The 22,794-nt window shown below is 35.5% G+C and overlaps 1 protein-coding gene across 1 annotated transcript in view; it reads right to left on the reverse strand.

Annotated features, from left to right (window-relative positions):
• The window catches only part of LOC124370406 (probable ATP-dependent RNA helicase DDX43), a 43,886-nt gene that overhangs the window by 2,043 nt on the left and 19,049 nt on the right, over positions 1-22,794 (reverse strand). The window contains exons 7-11 of the mRNA XM_046828693.1: positions 21,325-21,434; positions 12,999-13,131; positions 6,388-6,535; positions 5,793-6,034; positions 413-575 (exon numbers count right to left, since the gene is read on the reverse strand). Coding sequence (XP_046684649.1) covers positions 413-575; positions 5,793-6,034; positions 6,388-6,535; positions 12,999-13,131; positions 21,325-21,434 — 796 coding nt within the window. The remainder of the gene's footprint in view (positions 1-412; positions 576-5,792; positions 6,035-6,387; positions 6,536-12,998; positions 13,132-21,324; positions 21,435-22,794) is intronic.

The following is a 22,794-nucleotide window of genomic DNA, read 5'->3' on the forward strand; positions in this document are numbered from 1 at the left end:
TTTTCTAAATTTAACTATTTTTATTTTTTGTAGGAATTTGATATTATTAACACGTTTGCAGCTAATAATAATCACTATATAGAGTTCTATATATGCTGAATTTTTTTTAAATATATTTTTTTACTTACTTTTGGATGAAATTCACAAAAATTATCACTAGCATTTTGAGAATGCGGTAACTGTGGTTACTGCTAGCTCCTGGGGATAGTCTTCCTTGCCAGCTGGTAACTAGTTACTGCTCGCACTAGGAAACACCCTTTTATGGCATTGGGAATATTCCAAATGAATACATCGAAGAAGCTAAGTGAACTATATTTTATTCAATGCGGACAAACATAAACAATATTTGTACGTGAATGTGTAAACCAAAATGAATATAAAAGTAAATAAAAATGTGAAAAAGTTTATATACCTGGTTAGCTTCCTCCAACATTGCGATGAGTTCCCGAGCCTGAGCCCAGTCCTGTCGGGTGACAAATGATATAGCCTCTCCAGTACGTCCGGCTCGCCCCGTCCTGCCCACACGGTGTACATATTCTTCAATGTTACGTGGGAAGTCATAGTTTATTATGTGCCTGAAATCATAATTGAGAACAATGTTCAATGGGTAAATATCCTTTGTTATTTCTTATCTCTACTTCTGAGAGAAAATCAAGGTAGTATTTTTTTAATACAATAACAGTAAATTACAATACAGTATTAAAATGTATTACAAATAAAAAAAACCGTCTATAATACTGAAGATTAGACTTGAATTTTTCTCTTATGATAAAACATAAAAATAATAATCTTAATTGCTTCTTTTTAAACTACATTTATCTAATGTTATTGTTTAAAATTGTAGAAATATCCTTTATATTGAAAAACCATTATACAAGGCGTGTTCAAAAAGCAAGAACCGTTTTTAAGAAAAACAAGTAAAACAATTTTTTTCAACACAATTTTATTTCTACATGAAAGCCCAAACCTTAAACTATTTGACATAACTTATTTTTTGACATAGTTTCCACCTATGTTCAAACAATTGTCATAGCGGGTGATCAATTTGTCTATACACTCTTTGTAGAAGGTTCCCACTAATAAATGTAGTCATGACCCCACAGGAGTTTCCACTTCATCTTCAGTTTCAAAGCATTGGCCGCCTAGCTCGCGCTTCATGTGCAGGAACAAGTGGTAGTCAAACAGTGCCAAGTCCGGGCTGTAGGGCGGGTGATCAAACTGCTCCCAACGTGATTGTAAAACTAATGTTTGAGTGTCACCAGCGATATGGGGCAAGCATTGTCATGGAGCAACACAATTCCGTTACTGAGCATTTCTTTCCGTTTGTTTTGAATTGCCTGCCTTAGCTTTCTTAAGATTTCGAAAAAGCTTGCCCCATCAATGGATTCACCTATTGGAAGAAAATTAATTATCAAAACACCTTTCCGATCCCAAAAGACAGTGCAAATAATTTTTTGTGGAGACATAAGTTGTTGTCTTTAATTTTTGTTTCTTCGGGGATTGCGTGTCGCCACTCCACTGACTGTTGTTTGGATTCCAGTGTGACATGATGGACCCTAGGTTTATCACCTGTCACAATTTTGTTTAAAAAATCCTCACCATCACTTTACCATGTGAGAAAAGTCAAAGCTCTTCCGAGTCTCTTGGTTTTGTGCACATCGGTGAGCATTTTTGGAAACCATCGGGAACACAGCTTGTGATAACCTAAGTATGCCGTAATAATTTCGTACTAAAGAGTGCTTGATATTTGTTGGAAATTGTCAGACAGCGTTGTCATAGTGAAAAGTCTGTTCTCTTAGATTTTTTTGGTCAACTGCCCTTACCAGATCATCAGTGACAAGAGAAGGCCGACTGCTCCGATTTTCATCGTGCACATCTGTTCGACCACCACTGAACATTCTAACCAACTTTCACTCATCACGTCTTCCCCGTAAACATCTTGAAATTGACGATAATTTCAGCCGGTTTCACTTTCCTTGCGTTCAAAAATCTTATTACAGACCAAATCTAACAATCGGCGGGATCACTAATTGTTTTAAACATTTAAACGTTCAGAGAAAACTGAAAACACAACGTAGAACAACTATAATGGTAGAGTTGATAGCCTGTGAACAAGGACGTAGTGCACATGCACAGTATACCGATTACAATGCTAAGGCGGCAGTAGAATGATACGGTACTTACTTTTTCAACAAGCCTCGTATTTATTCATAAGAATACTAACATAACTTGTTAGAATTACTTTGTTACATTCTTGAATCAATTTTATACTTGTTAGTCAGGATACCTTCTTCAGAAAATAATAAATGACAGTGGTTCTTGTAGTCTTTTTTTGGGCTCAAAGCTTTTGTTGCCAACAGACGGTTTTTGTAAAATTCTACAAGTGATTAAAGAATAAAATAATAAAAACCTTCATATTATTTTAGAAACTTATCAGTATAGAAAAATAAATAACTATACAAAAATGAATTGCAATGTATTGTTAAGCATTAATCATGAGAACAGCTAGACCAATTTGGCTAATTATTTTTGTAAAATATTCTTTGAAATTCGTTGAACGTTTGTAGAACAAAAGTTACTTGAAATATTTTGGAATTCTGATAAAATGGTAATATTTATGTTTTATAATCCAAATTTAAATGACACTAAACAGCTGTTGACACTTTAAACAAGTGACTGAAACATTTTTTTACGTTCAAATTTTATAAAATATTAAGTATACAGTTCTTGGTCAGTAGTGTAATGCAGATAGCAAATACGAAGTTAATATGTAACTTTTACTCCAGATTGCGTCAGTAAAAGTAACGAATTAAAAACATCTAATGCATTTTTTCCCTATTATTTTACAAAAGAAAACTCACAATATTCTCCAATAATTTTTGTATTTTACCACAAGGCCTTTTGACATCGAAGATGCCATCATCAGGTGTGAATCAACAATTTAAAACAAATATCAGCTGAGTAAAACTTAATACAAAATGTATATGGTTAAAAGTAAAATTTAATAAATATTAGTATATGTATAAAAGTTTTGGTCAAACAAGAATTTAGTTATATTTTAAAGGAATGGTGAATTTTGAATCGGTCCAAAATCATTGTTTAATATTTTATCTTTATGTTTTGTTATGTATAATGTTTCATATGTGTCGAGTTCTTCTTGTTTATGGAGTTGTTTTAATAATGTAAAGTTTTTAAAAGTGTGGTTTGTTTCAAATGCATGTTTGGCAATAGCTGATTTTTGGGATAGTATAGTAATTGGGATACTCAACTAAATTAATTGACAGTTTATTAAAAAAACAAAAGAAGAATTTATCAAAAACATCGAGAACAACTTTAAAAAGTGAACAAAAAGAAAAACGGAACTGGCAATCCATGAGTTATGGTCCACTTTATAAAGAAATTAAAAAAGTATTTAGAAAACATCTTGACATGAACATAACATTTTGCACACCAAATAAGATAAATAACCTAATTGGAAATCCAAAAGATAAAATTTTAGATGAAAATAAAAGTGGCATTTACAAAATTAACTGTGAAGATTGTGATAAAATTTATATTGGCCAGACAAAAAGAACCATTGAAAAAAGATTTAAGGAACACAAAAGATATTATAAATATGGACAAACTGAAAAATCAGGTATTGCCAAACATGCATTTGAAACAAACCACACCTTTAAAAACTTTACATTATTAAAACAACTCCATAAACAAGAAGAACTCGACGCATATGAAACATTATACATAACAAAACATAAAGATAAAATATTAAACAATGATTTTGGACCGATTCAAAATTCACCATTCCTTTAAAATATAACTAAATTCTTGTTTGACCAAAACTTTTATACATATACTAATATTTATTAAATTTTACTTTTAACCATATACATTTTGTATTAAGTTTTACTCAGCTGATATTTGTTTTAAATTGTTGATTCACACCTGATGATGGCATCTTCGATGTCAAAAGGCCTTGTGGTAAAATACAAAAATTATTGAAGAATTGTGAGTTTTCTTTTGTAAAATAATATTTCCAATACGAAGAGCTCCCCCTCCTTCATCTAATGCATTGTACATACTATTTAAACACTGTTTATACAACCAACTTTAATGACCAAAGGTGCAGATGTTTTTACATAAAATACTCCAAACTGGTGTGCTTCCTTGACATTTCTGTATCGCATTTTAACAGTGACTTAAGGAAAAACCTTTAAATAAACAATAATATGGCTCAACAATCCATTCTTACCGGTCTACAGACCAAAAACTAAGACTTCTATTACGCAAAACCATACAAACGCAATTATTTTGAAACGTTGCATGAACGTACAAGGATTTCCCTTTTATACCAGAAATACATAGGACTTACTTAGGATGTCCTTGTCCTACTTATGTATGAATATTTTCTGCATTGAGGTAACAAAGCAAACCCAACTAAAGCACTTGAAATATCTTAAGACCAAATGTAGACGGACCAAATGAATCTTATAGGAAGTAGACGGTTCTTGACATTGAAATTACATATGAATTGAGTTGTTTGGTCTTGACAATACATCACAGACCAAAACAACAGTGGCAATGTAGGTGAATTTAAACAGCGGGAAGTATACACCTTTTAAAAAACGGGGGGTAGGATTTCCCCCCTTAAACGTAAGAGGCTTCTCAATCCTACGTATGTATGTATATTTTTTCTTCATTGCCACAAGTTAAACTTTGCTATCGCACTGGAAATACCTTAAATGGAAAGTAGATTATAAGAGCTGGAAGCAATCATTTTTTGAGCAGAGTAGATTTCCAAGTGCTACATATGTATATAGTCTTTTAATTGGGGCAATAAGACAAACTCAAATGTGGCAATGTAAGTGATTTCATACAGTCGGTAGTAGACATCTTTTAATCAAAGAGGGCTTCTCAGACGTATGTAAATATTTTTCTTCACCAGGGCCAACTCTACTATAGCACTAGAAATATATTACACCAAATGAATATTACAAGGGTATAGAAATAAACTTTTTTTTAAGTGAAGTAGGTTTCCGAGACTTATGAATTTGTATTTTTGTTACGGACAATAAAGCAGAATCAGCTGTGGCGTTGGAAATACTGTATGTATAATTAATTTGTACCAGAAATTCTCCTACATGTCTAAGAGTAACATGATATAACAGTCAGGTTAAACTCTTATACTTTTAAGCATAAACACTGAAATAATATGTACCTGATGTATGTCTACTTATGTTTGAAAAATTTAATAGGACTCCATCATATCACATCACAAGTAATTTCACTAATAAGGACTTCAATTTTGATAATTGCATGTGAAGCCACGGGCAACAGCTAGTTATAATAAATTAATTAGGCCATCATAATATCTATTATAAAAAAAATTAGAGCTGTTTTGTGATAATACTGCAAAATCCTGTGAAATATTTAGGCTTGTAAATTATATCTCTCATAGAAGAGTATGAGAATGTTTATGGTTTGGAAAGTGAAACATTCTGTATTTGAGTATAAGTTACTAAAATATATATTCATCAAAATTATCAGTACATACTGTAAGAGACTATCAATTGTTACAATACAACTTCAGTAATATCTCTACTACAGAAGCCTCAGACAAGAATAGAGACATGCAAATAAATATAACTCCAGACAGAAACTATGTACCTGATAAATATTATGTAAACAAATAAAAAAGAAAAGTAACATCTAACATTTTTTCCAGGTTCATTTACTATTAACCTGGTTAACTCTAAGTCTTATGAACTCAGTACAATTATGAGGTGAAGACTTACGTAATGTCCTGTATATCGATACCACGAGAGGCAACATCTGTCGCTATTAGAATACGTATCTCCCCACTTTTGAGATCAAAAAGGGCTTTCTCACGATCACTTTGCTCCCTGTCTCCATGGATCACATCACATATGATCGACTTCAACGCCAGTTCACTGGAGATATCATCTGCCCGGGATTTCTTCCCAACAAACACCATCACTTTGTCTTCTGGCGCCATGTTATAGAAGAATTCCATGAGCTGCAAGAATATCAATCAGTGGAAATACATAGTTTCAAATCAAAGGTGAACACTTCATCATCAAAAACAAGTCAATTATTAAACTGACAGGATCCTAAAACAAACTTATCAGAAGCTAAGCCTACACTAGGAAAGAGATGGTAAATTTTTGTTTGCACATTCTTATCACTAGTGACCCAATGAAATTGGTAATGTTAAGTTGATTGCATTAGAAGTACTTTTTGGTCTCCAGCACAGAAAAATACTGTAAAACTTAGGAGGCGGCAAACTGATTACTTCAAAGAGGTTTACAGGTTAGTTTATAAGTTACACCTAAATGTGGTAAAATCTCAATATCATGCAGCTTAGCTTACCTTGTTCTCCTTCTCATCCTCATCGATGATCTCAATAGTCTGGGTGACAGTGTGTGTTGCTGCCAGGTCCAAGGAGCCTACATACACCTGGATAGGGTTCTGCATGTATGACTGTGCTAATCTTCTCACTCCTGGTGGCCAGGTTGCACTGGAACACATTCAGAAATATCACTTCTGCTCAATCATTTTACTTCATTAGATTTCTGCAATGTATCAAATGTTTGGTGTATTATGTTAAAATCAATAAAAAGAACTACTCTAAATCATTTTACATGGGAGTTTAAATAGTAAAAGAAAAGCAGGCTTAAGATCAGTTTTAAGATATTGCTCTCTTTCTTAACACAAACACACTAAAAATAACACACAAATGGGATATTTCTTGCTTACAGGACACTTTTGACAACCACAGAAAAACGGTTTAGAGATTCCATTGTTGAAAAATTACAGAAATAAAGAAGTTGAAAAAAAGTCAAAGTTTGTGCTTTTAATGAGTCTATTTTACTTACTATACTTTTTCAGGGTGGCCACTCAAAACCTCTTTTCAAATTCCCGGTTTTCCCTGGTAAAAATGTATTATTCTCTAGTTCATTTTCAAACCAAATAAAAAAACTGAAATACTGTATTTAATCCTTACGCAGAGTGCAACAATGGTGACGGTTTATTGTCACCAGCTGTATTTGCAGGAATTGCTACGAATCTGTGGTAGTCAAGTAAATTTTCGTTGCTACCGATATTCTGTGACGATTCATCACTACCATCTCATTAAGGTCTTTAGTTTTTTATCTATGTGCCTTTCAATCATAACGTTGTGTATACCTAATAACTTTCTTTTCTGTGATTTTGATTTTTGTAAATATATGTATTCAATTAGGAAAAATAAAGAACATGACAATTACCAACACAGTGCTACCGTGGAGCAGACTGCAGTCCAGCATTGCGGGTCAGAGGTCTGCGGTGCTAGACCACGATATTGCCCGGTACACATGGTCGGTTCAATACGACTAACAAATAAACCAAATACTTTCTTCTGAACTCTACTTTTAACCTTTGTTTGACCTTTTAAGAAAAACAAGTCATATCCCTCTACCTGTACATTATTTTTCAATATTTATTATGCTTTTACATGATAAATGATAGCTTATAAAATGAGCTTCCAAAATATATTTCATTTACTTAAAAATGTGTGGATATATATAATACACAAAGTACAACATACAGATAAAATTAAAATAAGCAATTGTCTGTTTACTACCGAACAGCTAACATCCGTCCATAGAATCAGCAGACACTAGATTTCACAAATTTAGACAGAATATACAAACTTAAATTAAAATATTATTTATAAATCACTTTATTTTGTACCTCTATGATCCTAAATAGTCTTTTACACAAAAACCTATATCACATTTAGCAATCGGTAATTTGTGTATTGCCAATCAGCGGTGTTCCACAAATAGGTGCAGCAGACTCTCGACGAGGTGTCAAAAAGTTACATATTATAACTAAAATAATTTGTTGAACTACAGTAATTTGTTAATTTAGTAATCTACCTAACTAAACAACAAGCATCAACCACTCACACCATGAATACCTCAAATATATGGTCAGACCACAATACGTCATACACCTCCTGTGAGTTTTGTATTTATTAATAGAGAAAGTACAAAAATGTGTTAAGAATAGGTCATTTGCACACTGCCAATCAGCTGTCCTCAGTGAAAAGACTTATTTGGATTTGAGATTCGGCTTCCACACATCACTAATTAATTGTAATATTGTGAAATGATTTTCCAAGAGTATTTTAAGTACTTCTGTTGATATCGGAATTGAGTGAAAAGAGCTACAGTATACGAGGATCAGATAAATAAACACACTAACGGCTGTGGTTCAAGCAACAACTTGTTCGTTAGATTATAAACATGGACTACGAAACAACATGATGTAGTCACGTTGGATTATTTGGTTTGGTTTGAACATTTCAAATTGTCCGACCAATTGTAATGTGTGCAAAATCTTACATTTAATAAATAATACTACACTAAGGACTTTTACATTACTATTTTCTATTAAACTATGACTAGTGTTTTTAAGGCTACAAAGTAGGTTCTTGGTTTAATCGCTATTCAAAAGAAGGCTATTTGCACTAAACCAGGAGTAGGCCCTTTCAAGAGTGTCGTCAAATTTTAATTTTAAGAGGCTTTGATCTGAATGCACACTTAAAAAAGTAGTGTCATTTGCAAACACGATGGTTGATGAGTCAATGATATTGGTTTCCAAGCCATTACTAACAACTATAAACTGAGTTCTGTCTTGTTGGTAATATTTGAAAAAATTTAGATAGACACCAAGATGCCATAGTATTCCAACTTACCCAAAAGTATACTGTGATCTATACAATCAAAAGCCCTGCTTAAATCACAAGCAGTAATCTAGACAAGATTTCTGCCCTTCTGGAAAAGCAGAGAGAATTCCAGAGACCAAACACTCGCTCTACGGCATATGTGGTAGACATTCCTTTGAGGAAGCCAAACTGGCATCCAGACAAAAGTTTTTGGGATTCTAAAAAATTGGATATCTGAGTTTTTTACAACTGCTTCAATAATCTTACCTAAAACAGGCACTAGAGAAATTGGATGGTAATTTTTAATCTAAGACGTGTCCCCTTTTTAAAAAAAAGGGACAACTCTCGAAACTCTTTGAGAGCTGGGGAATACACTTTCTAGCAGGCAGGAGTTAATACAAATTACAAGTGGTAATAAGATTGCATTAACGACATACCTTATATTAGCTGAAAGACCATTACATATCTTTGCTTTTAGAAGCTTTCATTTTCGACACAACACTAATCACATTATCACTGATCACACTTCCCCACTCAAAGAGTGAGATGGGTCGCTTGGCTCGTTGCAGGAAATCCTCAGAAGAGGTTGTTGGTGGCAGTATAAAGTTTCTTGCCTCGCTGACCGATCCAAGTTGTCCCGTTCAAATTGAGATATTTATCATAATGTGACACAAATTTTTTGTTTCCAGCTTTGTAGAAATCTGCTGACTGAGATCTTAACCACTGATTAACGCCAGCATGAAGTTCAGCGTCACTATCAAAGCGCTGCGTTGCGAGCCAGCTCTTCATCACTGGAGAGATAGTAGTCACTTGGTGTCAGATCTGGGCTATAAGGTGGATGATCAAACACTTCCCAATCACAATCATAAAAGACTTGTGTACGATTGGCTGTACGGAGACATTCATTGTCATGGAAAAACAAAATTTTTTAACTCAATTTTCTCTTACCCTTGTTTTGCATCACTCGCCGTAGCTTCTTAAATGTTTCACAATACCTCTCTGTGTTGATTGTTGATCCTCGTTCAAGGAAATCGACCAGAATCACACCCTTAGCATCCCAAAAGAAACAGTTGCCATAATCTTTCTCGCTGACAGTGTTTGGAGACATTTTCTTGGTTTTTTTTGGAGAATGTGTGTGCCCCTATCCCATATACTGTATTTTCGTTTCACGATTGACATGCCTCACCCATGTTTCATCACCAATAACGATACGATCGAGAAGTTCGTTACCATGTTTGTCGTTTTCATCAAGGAAAGTGAACGATGCAGCAAGTCTTTGTTTTTTTTTTTTTTGACATCTTCCTAAGGATTTTTAGAACCCACCTTGCATACAATTTGTGGTATCCAAGCTTCCTTACAACAATTCCATCAATTAAACTTTGTGAAATTTTTCAAAATTTCACTTTGTCATTGATTTTTGACATCAAATCTTCAGTCACTAGGCTAGGCAGACTGCTACGACTATCGTCATGAACAATGGTGCAGCCATTTAAAAATCCAATACACCACTGCCTTACTCTGCTTTTACTTATTATTCCATTTCCATAAACTTCACACAGTTGGCAATAAATAGACTTCAATTGGTTTATGGTTTTTTGCCAACAAAAACCTTATCACTGAACGCATTTCACAAGTGGAGGGATTCTCAATTGTAGCACACATTTTAATTAATCACAGTGAGAAAAGTAAAATAGATGCAGACCTCACACAACTACAGCTCGATGCGTAATGAACGCCAGAGTTTTGTGCCACCAAGATGGCGACTGTAGCCACCCACTGCCGCACCATTTAAAAATGTCTTTTACTTTCTGGTCAGCACTTGTTTTTTATGTTAGTTTGTTAAGTATAGTAATGACGTACAGTTTTTTTTAATGGCACTAAAGCAAGTATTTCAAGGCTCTTTTCAAATATTTTACTAAAAAAAGGCTTTTGGTTCCCGCAGAAATATTGATTTTGACTGTTTATATACAAATAAATTAAAGAAATACAAAATAATCTTTTTAATTTAAAATAGCATATTTTATTAGCAATATAAAATAGTTGCAATTAAATTGTATAGCTTTTTTTGTACTGACAAGGAAAGTTTTTATTGTACCCTCACATTTTTATTTGACCGTGATTCTTGTGCAAAATATATTCACAAAACAATTTCTAGTCCAAACATCCTACAAACTGCCACACTACTGAGGTTGGAATTGTAAATTAACAAACATTTATTAATTCCTCTCATAAAAACTTATTAATACCAACAAATATTATTGCATGAAATAGTACAGTAATCTACATTTCCTCATACAAAACTATATATAGGCCTAAAAAAAAATAAATTCAATTAGTGTTCTATTTTTTATAATAAAAAAAAATACTAGCAAGTGCAAAAAATGCCATAACCATTTTAAACTTGTAACATACCATAGCACCAGATCTATGATTAAAACAAAGAAAATACCCAAAAAGGCTAGTGGAAAGTCATAAACCAATTGAGCTTTTGTCTCCAATAAAATTTGCCAATCAACTCTTAACCCTGGAACTGGCAAACGCCCGATATCGGGCGTTTTAGTCGCATCCTAGATGGCAGCGCCCGATATCGGGCGTTTTAATACGTCTTATATTTCTCAATATTACGTACTTAAAACACGATCAAAGAGTATCGGTATTGATACCAATCGAAAGAGGAAGGTTCAATTTATGTAAATAATACACTAATAAATAATTTATCGTTTCGTTACACGTCCATACGTCTTATAATGTCTGAACTGTTTGTTTACATTCTCCCGCGTACCACGCTAGTTGCGCGCGCGCAGCGATGAGTCAACTGGTTCATTCGGCTATTGTTATTTCGTCAGCTGCATGGTATCCTGTCTGGTTTATTGTTTGTTTGAGTTCTTTGTAATGATGGTTGTGTATATTACACAATAATAGTAAGTGTTTTGTGCGTGTTTACGTAATGGATCGTAATTTCCGCGATCGTTCAAGTGACATTCGAGAACTACTTGTACATTGATACCAATCGAAAGAGGAAGGTTCAATTTATGTAAATAATACACTAATAAATAATTTTATTGTTTCGTTACACGTCCATACGTTTTGTAATCTCTAAACTGTTTGTTTACATTCACCCGCGTACCGCGCTAGTTGCGCGCGCGCGTAGCGATGAGTCAACTGGTTCATTCGGCTATTGTTATTTCGTCACCTGCATGGTGTTTTGACTGGTTTATTGTTTGTTTGAGGTCGTTGTAATGATGATTGTGTATATGACACAATAATAGTAAGTTTTTTGTGTGTGTTTATATAACGGATCGTAATTTCCGCGATCGTTCAAGTGACATTCGAGAATTAGTTGTACATGAAATAAGGAACGATGAGGATTCCGATTTAGACATTCAATCAGAACATAATTAAAAAATGTATAATAAAAAATTAAAAAATAGAAAATTAATATAAACTAATACTTACAAGATTGTACAAATCCAAGTGAGCTTTGAAGTTCTTACTTTTGTTGGTAAGTAGCACTTTCGAATGTCAGTGTATGATTTTTGAATCGTTTACCACATGTAAAAATAAATACCTTATAAACTATGTGTTGTTTTATTTTTACTCAGAATTAAATGCTCTTTCCTTTTGTATATTTTGGATTTTGCGTATCACTAACAACAACAATTTTACAGATCAAAAACTTTGAACTAACTTTTCTTTTTTCTAAAAAACATATTTTTTCCTGAAGAGGTAGAGTAAGGGTATTTTTTTGTTTTAATTATATTATGTGAAAAATGTTCCTTGAACAATGCTGAATCAAGAAATATATAATATGTTATAGGTACTTTATAGTAAATATGTAACAATAAAATAAATATAAGGCAATGTATGAAGTACTAAAAAACTCTGCCACTGAGAGAAATATGACCGCCAGTTCCAGGGTTAAGTCAACCCTCTGTTGATGTTAGGCCAGTTTGGCTACCAATATTAGAAAAAAGAACTAACTAGGAAACTTTAAAAAGTTGTTACATTCAAAGAAATCCAAGTCGAACAGTTTTTTTTTTTAAAGACATTGACTTTATAGACTTTAAAAAGTCATTGTATTTGATGTTCAGTGATAATGAATAATTATTATTCATTATAATTAGTTCTATCTACATCGTCAAATACTTCAACATAAATGTTCAAAATTAAAACTGTAAAAAATACCTAAGAATATTTTGTTCAATTAAAAAATAATTCCCTTTTTGTTGTTAAAAAAACTTTTAAATACATCAATAACGTCTACACCAACCTGGTCATGACTGTTTGTCTGTCCGGTCGTATATCTAACAAAGTTTTTCTAATCTCTGGTTCAAAGCCCATGTCCAACATCCTGTCTGCTTCATCCAGCACTAGGTATGTTACAGCATTCAGATTTATCTCACCTGTAATTGAAAACATCAACTCATTAGTTAACCTGTATGATTTTTGTATTTCTAAAGCAATTATTTATTTTGTACTACTAATATTATGAATAAGATTCAGTTTACATGCAAAATTATCCAATGGTGATGGAATCTCTTAATAAAAACTTGCTTCCATTGGGTATTGATAACAAAAAACTGAACAGGGACATCTAGATACAGGTAATGCCAACAGCAAGGGTTGGTGTTTGCTATTTATAGCCTTAGAATGTAATCAATCCCAAACAGGAAGCAAGATAATAGCGTAATAGTAGCCCATACACAGCACCAACACTAACTGTTAAATAAATAATGCACACACATTAAATGATTTACACCAATAACAACTGGATTACGAAAACAAATTCTGATGTACTTTGGATAACCCGGAAGTTCAGATAGCATCCCTAATGTACTTCGATATTTACCTTGATACCCAAAGCCGGCAGTCAATTCCAGGTATCAGTTATCACCAATATCACAGGCAACAGATGTAACAAAGTGCAACTGGTTGGTGCTAATGTGTTTAAACTGTGTGTGCGTGTGTGTGTGTGCGCACGTGAAGAAAAATTTTTAACTCACATATTATGGCCAACTTTTAGGGACTGAATACTATTATAAAAGGAGATATCTTAATTACCCCATCTAAGAATAATATCTTTCAGAAGAGCAACACTGGAGTCTACAGGACTTACTTTTGCAATGTTCTGCCTTCTTTGATTGAAGGTTATTTTTTGCGATGGAAGGATTGTGAAGGAAACAGGATTTCTACGGACATTTGCCATCGTTCAGTGAAACAATAAATCAGTAACACTACGTTTCGAGATCTGCAATCTGATCTCTTCTTCAGGTAAAGAACTAACCTAATACATAATATTACAAACTAGGTTAAAATAAACAAATCTTACCAAAGCGTTGTGGCACCGAAGATTTGGTGGAGGTATGTGGATGATACCTTTGTTATTTTTTCTCATGGAGACATTGAATTAAATAATTTTTTGAATCACATTAATAGTATTTCTCCTTCCATCCACCTCACAATGGAAGTGGAAGTCCAAAACAAGCTTCCCTTTTTGGATGTGTGTGTATTAAGAGATAGGGATGTCCTTAGACAACCGTTTTTCGAAAGATAACACACACAGGAAAATATTTAAATTATCAATCCAACCATCAAAAATCTGTCAAAGAAGGAGTAGCCTACTCGTTGTTTGATAGAGCAAAGAGCTTGTGCTCAGATAAAGATGGATTAAAAGAAGAATTTAAGAAAGTTGAATCGGATCTCAGAAGCAATGGATACCCTCAATTAGTAATAAATAAGTGCAAAAGAACCAGAAGAATCATTCCTGAGTCAGAAAAACAGAATTGTGATAAATTTTCGTTTATGTCAATCCCTTATATGCCGGGATTATCAGAGAAAATTAGAAGAGTAGGTAGAAAGTACAACATTAGAACCGCATTTAAAACACATAACACTCTTAGACAAAGTCTCGTAAAAACAAAACCAAAAAATGGCACACAGGATTCCAAAAACTGTGTTTACAGTATAAAATGTAGTTGCAATAGGGAATACATAGGCGAGACAAAAAGACCACTAAACGTAAGGATAAAAGAGCACAAAGAAAACACGAGAAAGGGTCTCACAGAAAAATCAAAAATTGCACACCATTGTTGGTCCGAAGACCATCATATGAATTGGGATGAAGCCAACATAATACATCGGGAACCACATTTCTTCAAAAGGAAATTAATTGAGGCAACATACATTAAATTGGCAGACCAACCAATCAGTCAACCATCAGTCGAGATTAGGCCGCTTTGGTTGCCAATTCTAAAAAATGAACTAAAGAGAAAACCAAAAATATCAAACGTATCAGAAATTTGTAATAAACCAATGCGGAGTCACAATATGGTTTTAAGAAGTTCATCTCGCATGAACCAATAATAACGAAAGGGCCCATTCCTGTCCTCCTTCCTTTTTATTTCCGCCATCTTGTTTTAGTCTGCCGTCACGATTACCATTGGCTAGCCCCTTTGGTCAGTCGTAGGTGGTTAGTAGACGAATGAAAACGTATTGTGACCTGTATTCCATAGTTCAGTTTTAATGATTAGTGTTTTGTATAGTTTTTTATTAAGTGCATGTTTATAGAGTTAGTGAAGTTGACAAACAACATGTAGGTTGTGATTCCTGACTTAGGCGTGCCACAACGCTTTGGTAAGATTTGTTTATTTTAACCTAGTTTGTAATATTATGTATTAGGTTAGTTCTTTACCTGAAGAAGAGATCAGATTGCAGATCTCGAAACGTAGTGTTACTGATTTATTGTTTCACTGAACGATGGCAAATGTCCGGAAAAATCCTGTTTCGTTCTACCTTCCTTAGAGCTCCAACGCCACATTGACAATTAATGTTTTGTGAATTCTAATGAAGTGAACACAGTGGATTAGTGGTTAAAGCATTTGAAGATGGACCAATCTGATGTTGGCATAATAGTAGGAGTAGGAGCCCAAGCGGGGATTTTTCGCCTTACTAGAGCACGTCAGAAAATTATATGGGGAGAAATGTCGTACCCTGTAACGTACCCCTAGCACATATGAACCTTTAATATAGGGGTCTGCGTTGAGGGCAGACCGTCAGACTAGTAAAAAGAAATCGATCCTGAGAAAAACTCGTGCACGTCAGATAAATACAAGGTAAGTTAAGTACATGTAGAACAGTGTAGATTTCAATAATCTGACGATTTAAGCGTGGTATAAGGAAATAGACAAGTCACAAAGGTGTAAAAAATACATTACCTCGAAATACTCAAGCGCAATTGAACTTTTTTTTTATTTTGAAGGAAATCTTTTAAGGATTACGGAAAAGATATAATCTGACGATTTTCATGGGATGAGGTAGCTAAAACCAAAAATAAAGGGTGGAGCGTACAGCCACTGAGAACTGTATATTTCCCACTCCACGCCTCTCTTTCCTTCTCACTCTTTCTCTGTCTTTCACTCTCTTGCACCATCCGCACACTACCATCTGCCGCCATAATGCCATCTCAGCTGATCACAATAACAACGTGTTTTTGTAGAAGTACAACGTTTTTATTTATTTGTTTGATTGTTTATTTATTTATTTATTTATTTACATTCCCACGGTATAAACCATTTTGCAAAATTACAATACTTTAAGATGACTAGTAATATAACAGTAATAAATTCTCATAAAAAAAGTATAGTTTGAAAAATCAAGTTCAGCAATTTCAGCAATTGACCATGCCTACGACATAATGAAATAAATAGATATAACAAGATAAAAACTAATACAATGTGAAACATAACGAAAGTAGGTAACAATAACAATAGTGCAATAACAATAACAAGTAGTGATATAACAAGTAATAAAAAATAATAATACAACAATAACAATAATGATAACAGTAATAGACTAAATCGGCAAAGATAACAATGGAGTAACTATTGTAATACTGTGCAGGACTCGGCAAGCTCACTCTGATTCAAATGTCTCCAGCCTTACTGTCAACACAGCACGTCTCAAAAGCACCCAGTCGATTGCAGAAAAAGTCTATTTCACTGCACACCTCGTTGCCCAAGCGAAGCATTCTTGGGACAGAGCTGAAACTGGAGATAGTTGCGGTTTTTTAAGTGGCTCAGCTCGAAGAGGCGGCGCGATCTTGTGCCAGAAGGAAGACGAAAAGCAATTCTTTTTCCAAAAGAGGGGGGCAGACTACCACAAAGTTGAGAATCTTATAAAGAAAGAAAAACATCTGCAACCTCCCTTCTAACGACCAGTGGATGTAGCCGAAAGCAAGTTCAGAGGCCTATCAGGCTCTCTCCAGTGCAAATACCTTAAAAATTTATTTTGCACGGACTGCAGTCTGTCAATGAGGCCCACTTGGTAAGGAGACCAAACAACTGAAGCGTACTCGAGCAGCTGGAGGACAAGGGGACTTGTAGAGGAGTACAAGAGCATTTAGAGCCGAGGCCATGCCTAGCAGTCCTCCATAATCAGCCCCCATCATACCAGACGCTCGGCAGCATAATTGGTCAACATGGAGACCGTAGCCAAAAGAGGAGTCGAGAACTATTCCAAGATCTTTGATGGATGTACAATGATCAAGAAGCTTGTCATCAAGGGAGTAGTTGAAATCAATTGAGGAGGTGGTTCTCTTGAATGTCATAAGCTTGGTCTTGCTGGCATTAATGGACATCCCGTTGCGCTGACCACCATTTCGATATACAGTTAAGAGCTTGCTGAAGATGTTCGCAGTCTCCGCTGGAGGACACTTCAAGAAAAAGTTTTATGTCGTCAGCAAACAGTAAGAAAGGAAACTTTGGTGACCTCCTTGATGTCATTAATAAATATGGAAAATAAAAGCGGGCCAAGGTGGGAGCCCTGAGGCACACCAGAAGATGGGACAAAGGCGTCAGAAGTCTGATTTGCAAAGCGAACCACCAGCTTGTGGTCGGTAAGATAGCTACGGAACCATGCCTGCATAGTTTCCCAAGACACCATAGCCCTCAAGTTTATTAAGTAGGTGATTGTGGCTGATCCTGTCGAACGCCTTGCTAAAATCAATGTAAACAGCATCAACTTGGCGCCTACGACTGAAAGCCTCAAGAACATAACTTTGGAATACGAGAAGATTAGTCACGGTGGATCTCCCCGCCATGAAGCCATGCTGTTCTTCAATGATGATGTTTCTTAAAGTGCGGCTGAAGGATGTCCAGTACCAAACCCTCGAATACCTTGCCCAACACTGAGAGGATCACAATCGGCCGGTAATTAGTTATGTTCTGTCTGTCACCAGATTTGAAAATGGGTACGACGTAACCCTCCTTCAGGATTTCAGGAAAAACTCCATTGGCCAGGGCTCAGGTTAAACAAAAAGAGAAGGATGGGGGCTAATTCAGCGCGGCAATGCCTCAGGACTCCAGGAGTAATGTTATCTGGGCCCGCATCCCTTAGAAGCGTCGAGAGCTTTTCAGCCTTTTATTGATTGCTTCAGCAGTAACTAAGACCTCGGAAAAGGTAAAAGGAGTCTCATATGCCTTTGTTGGTGGTGAACTGTTGTCAGCAGGCGCATACACTGAAGAGAAGAACGTGCTGAAATATTACACATCGTTCCTGGATGGGAAGACACTGAGTCAACCGAAGTTCATCTCACTCGGAACAGAAGATTTTCGCCTTAAATCGTTGACAAAGCTCCAAAAGACTTTTACATTAGATGAGATAGCTGAGTCAACAAAGTGGACGTAGTTAGCCTTAGAAGCTCTAGAAAGGATCTTACATTGATCACGCACACTGCTAAATGCACAGTAGTCGAAGTCCGTGAGGGTTTTCTTATATTGTGCATGCAATATTTTTCTTGAGGACAACCATGTCCTTTAACTCCTTGGTAAACCATTTTGGAAACGGGGAGCTCCCAACTCTCTTCAAGGGGGAATTCAATTTTATACAGTTACCGAGAGTTGAGAGCAGAAACTGGAAAAGACACAGTTCACATCTTTGCAGTCGTAGTCAATAACAATTGCGCCGCCCAAGATTTCATTCTTGACATTCTCGAGGTTACATTTCCTCGTATCGTGAACATATTGTGGGCGTTGAATAAGGGGATTGACACTGCCCATGGTGCCTGTGAAACCAAGGGGAGGATGATAGTCTTCGAATGGCAGAAGAGGATCAACTAGCAAAAGTGACAGAGAAATCTTGCCGAGTGGCAAACACTAGGTCCAACTGAACTCCTCTTCCATTCAGAACTCCACTCATCTGCCTAATGCCAAGCGACGAGGCCATATCCAAGACGGTTCTGTGTGTGAGGCAGAAGCAGCCTGTGGAGTGTCCGACATCCAGTTGAAATCAGGAAGATTGAAGTCCCCAATTATAAGGATAGATTGAAATTCTCTAGAGGTTGCAATGATCTCATCAAGCATAGCAGAGAAATTAATATAATCCTGAGAGGATGAGTGTGAGGAGGTATGTAGACGCCACAAACAAGGAGCCTAGTAGAATTGTCAAACTTCAGTTCCACAAAATAGAGCTTCACAAACTGAATTAGCGTATGATATTTCATTGGACTGAAATTTATTGCAAACTGCTACTAAAACCCCACCACCCACCGTCCCCCTTGCGGCTGGTAAGCTCCGATCTGTCTCTGCGATATATAGTGTGATGAGTGAAGCCCAGCTCAGAAGAAGCAACGTTGTTGATTTTAGGTTTGTCTCCGTAAATATAATTATGTCATAGACGCATTGAAGGTAATTTTCAGATAAAGTGTGAGTCTTCGAGCGAATGCCATTTACGTTCTGATACAGTCCTGTAAGTGTATAGGGTTTACCGTGGGAAGCTACTCGTTTTTTTGACTGCATAATCTTAGGAGTACCATTTAAGTATCTTATGGTCAAGTTGACTTCACCTTCCTTCAAACGGCGTGATAGTTCCTTCCTCAAGTGATCCAGATGGGCCAACTCCTGCTTAGTCTTGTCTCTGGCCAAACTTATGTTTGAGAAGTCTGGACCTAGTCCTCGAATGACATCTTTAGTGCAAGCTTTCAAAAATCTTGTTAACTCTTTCTGCGCAACCAATAATAACCTTAAGAGGTCTGGCTTTTGAAGCTGATCCTTTACCCACACGAAAAAATCTCAAGCTGCTCGAATTGCTTGCTATTTGGGTCAGCTGATGACAAAATAGCCTCAATATTACGCTTGTCACTCTCACGTTTTTCATTTGGGTTTGTCAATAAGGCTTTCAGATAGGCCAAATATCATTATATTTTTTCGAGCGTAAACAACCTCTCATTCACCTCCTCGACAACAAGACTTACGTCAACCTGACTGCTGCCTGCCAGAGACTTTGCGCTTTCTACGTTAGAAGCAATTCCAGATTCAATGCTGTCTACTCTGTCTCCTATATCCATGACCTGCTGTTCAACGGTAGAAACACGGGGTTCAAGGGACGAGAGACTTTTGTTAATGGCTACAATTTCTGATTTAATGGAAACAACGTCTCTAGATATTGAAATCAATTTTGTTTACTTTCTCCAATAAATCATCCAACTTAGAGAGGACCGAATTCATTTGAGTTGATAGCTGATTGAGTGGTTGGTTCGAGAGATTTTTACAATCATTTCTATTGCAGTACCATTTAATATTAGTGTTGCCGCTAATTCGTTGATATTCGGCCTTGGTCATTTTAGCGCATTCTCTGTGAAACCAACGTTCACAAGGGCCGTCACAAGAGACTCCTTCCTCGGTATCCAAGACAGATCTGACACAGACAGGACTACAGGTTTTAATGCAATAAGTTTTATATACATTACAATAATGAGTGATATAAGTGTTAAATGTGTATTTTGTGGAAAAGAAACATGTGAAAAAAAAATAAATACATTTTTTCAAATGGTCAGATGAACAATATTCCTCCACATTATTGTCAAATTATCATTTAGAACGGTCAGGCCATCGAATTGAACCGCCTGTATAAATATCTTACACACTCGAGTATTTCAAGACCGCATTTCTTTTTTACATTTTCACAAATTTGTCATGACTTTCAATCACGTCCAAATCGTCAGTCATTTAAATAGGATACTTTTTTGAGTTTACTTAACATTCCCTCTGAATATCTGACACGCTCGAATCACTTTTTTTTCTATCCCTTTTTATGGCCACCGTCCACTTATTACTTGTCAGATTAATATCGCTCGGTTATCAGAAAGACATAGCGCGTATAGATTATGAATGTCTGACGCGCTCAAGTATTTCCATGTGAATGTTTTTTTTTTTTTACATTTTTGAAAATTTGTCCACGCTTTCCTCCACACTGAAATAAAAAACTTAACATAAATTTCTTTTGTTTTAAGACTTCTTCACAAATCTTCACAATCCTATAGGTCCCCATGACGCTTTAGTCACTGCAACTTTAGCATCCCAGGCTCCCCTACTATAAGTAATTAAAATTTTTTGTTTAATCAGAACAAGTATAAAATTAAGATTTACAAGAAAAGTTAATAATTGTTAAACAAAGGTATAAAAGGAATAAATTTTATTATCATGATTCCATATCAAATACAATACAAAGATGTTTCAGCATATGCACAAAAATTCATATCACTGATATGAAATTATCTTGACAATTAATAGTACCATAAACAAAATACTTAGTTTACATACCAGCCTGAATGAGATCATTCATCCTCCCAGGAGTTGCAACAATAATCTCCACTCCTTGTCTGAGACTATTGATCTGTTCTCTCCTGTCTCCTCCACCGTAGATACAAATACTGCAAAAAGGTAAATAAGAAAATGTAAACATCTTGCTTATTTCTATTTTTTTCTTTCTTAGGACAAGAAGCTTATAAATTACACCTAGTCTTATCTTATAAGGACCTTTGCACTGCTTCTGGAGTGACAGGATATTCAGGATGGGTAAGGTTAGGGGGTAGAGGCCGCCTCTATCGAGATTCATGAAGAAGAATTTAGGGCAATAATCTCAAAGTCATGTCCTCCCGAAAGAAGGGGAGGCCAGCTCTGAACCAATTTCTTCAGTCAAAGCAGGCAGGGCAATTTCTTCAGTCAAAGCAGGCAGGGGGTGGTACACCCTTGTTGAGGCTAGCAAGAACATCTGAGGTTAGGGAACAAACCCCACCAACTCCAACAGTCATCTCCCACAGTAGACTAGACCTATCGAATTGCCCATGAACCCCAGAATCTCTTCATTTGCGGTTAGTGATGTGCCGCTCCTGGACATCCATAAGGTTGCCCACATTTAAGTGACACATCAGTTTTTGCTATGCCCAGTGATAAGTTCAACTAGAAGGTACAAACCAGCCAGTAGTGATCCCTGCTGGGTGAAACATCTTGCTTGAGCAAGAACCTGACTTTCACTTACAATTTCTAATTGATTCAGCGTATATTGCACATTATAAAACTACTTAACTACTAACTACTTATGTTAAGTAACTGAACCCTTCAAACGCCATTGACACGTATACATAATCTTGTGACTTTTTCTCTTAACATCTTTGATGTTTATACGCATTTGGCTGTATTTGATATTTTGCGTCTTCATGGTTACCTGGAGTGCAGCTATGTTGTGTTATTCCACACATGGACTGTAAAATGTAGGTCAACGCCCAGGACGAATGTCAGCTGCATCTATTTATAGCGGAAGGCGCGGCTGAAGGTCACGCACAGTGCCGATGACGTAGTATGTTTGGTGTAATTCTAATGTTTTGTTTTATTTAGTTAATTAGTTATATTCTTATATTATAGCAAATCTCAATGATCCTGAGTTTGACGATTTCATAAAATAATAATAAAATAAATAACAATAAAAAAAATAAAAGCATTCGAAGCCAGAAATCTTGAAAAGAACTTTTTTTGCTTTCTCTAACTTTTCATAAAGGTTATAGATATATAAAAACAAGGAAACTTTTGCTTTTTTCAATATATGAGTGCATAGGGAAATTAGCCAATTTAATCACGGTGCTCAAAGGGTTAATATATTCACAATAGTCCGGCATTCGTCCAGTATGGGTTTGTACACACCTTTGTCCTATTATTAAATCAATCTACAACAAAAATGGAGATACCCATACTTTCATTTACTGTCACAGGATTGCAACCAATAAACATAAATAT

The sequence above is a fragment of the Homalodisca vitripennis genome, chromosome 1, assembly GCF_021130785.1.
Source record: "Homalodisca vitripennis isolate AUS2020 chromosome 1, UT_GWSS_2.1, whole genome shotgun sequence".
Taxonomy (NCBI): Eukaryota; Metazoa; Arthropoda; class Insecta; order Hemiptera; family Cicadellidae; genus Homalodisca; species Homalodisca vitripennis.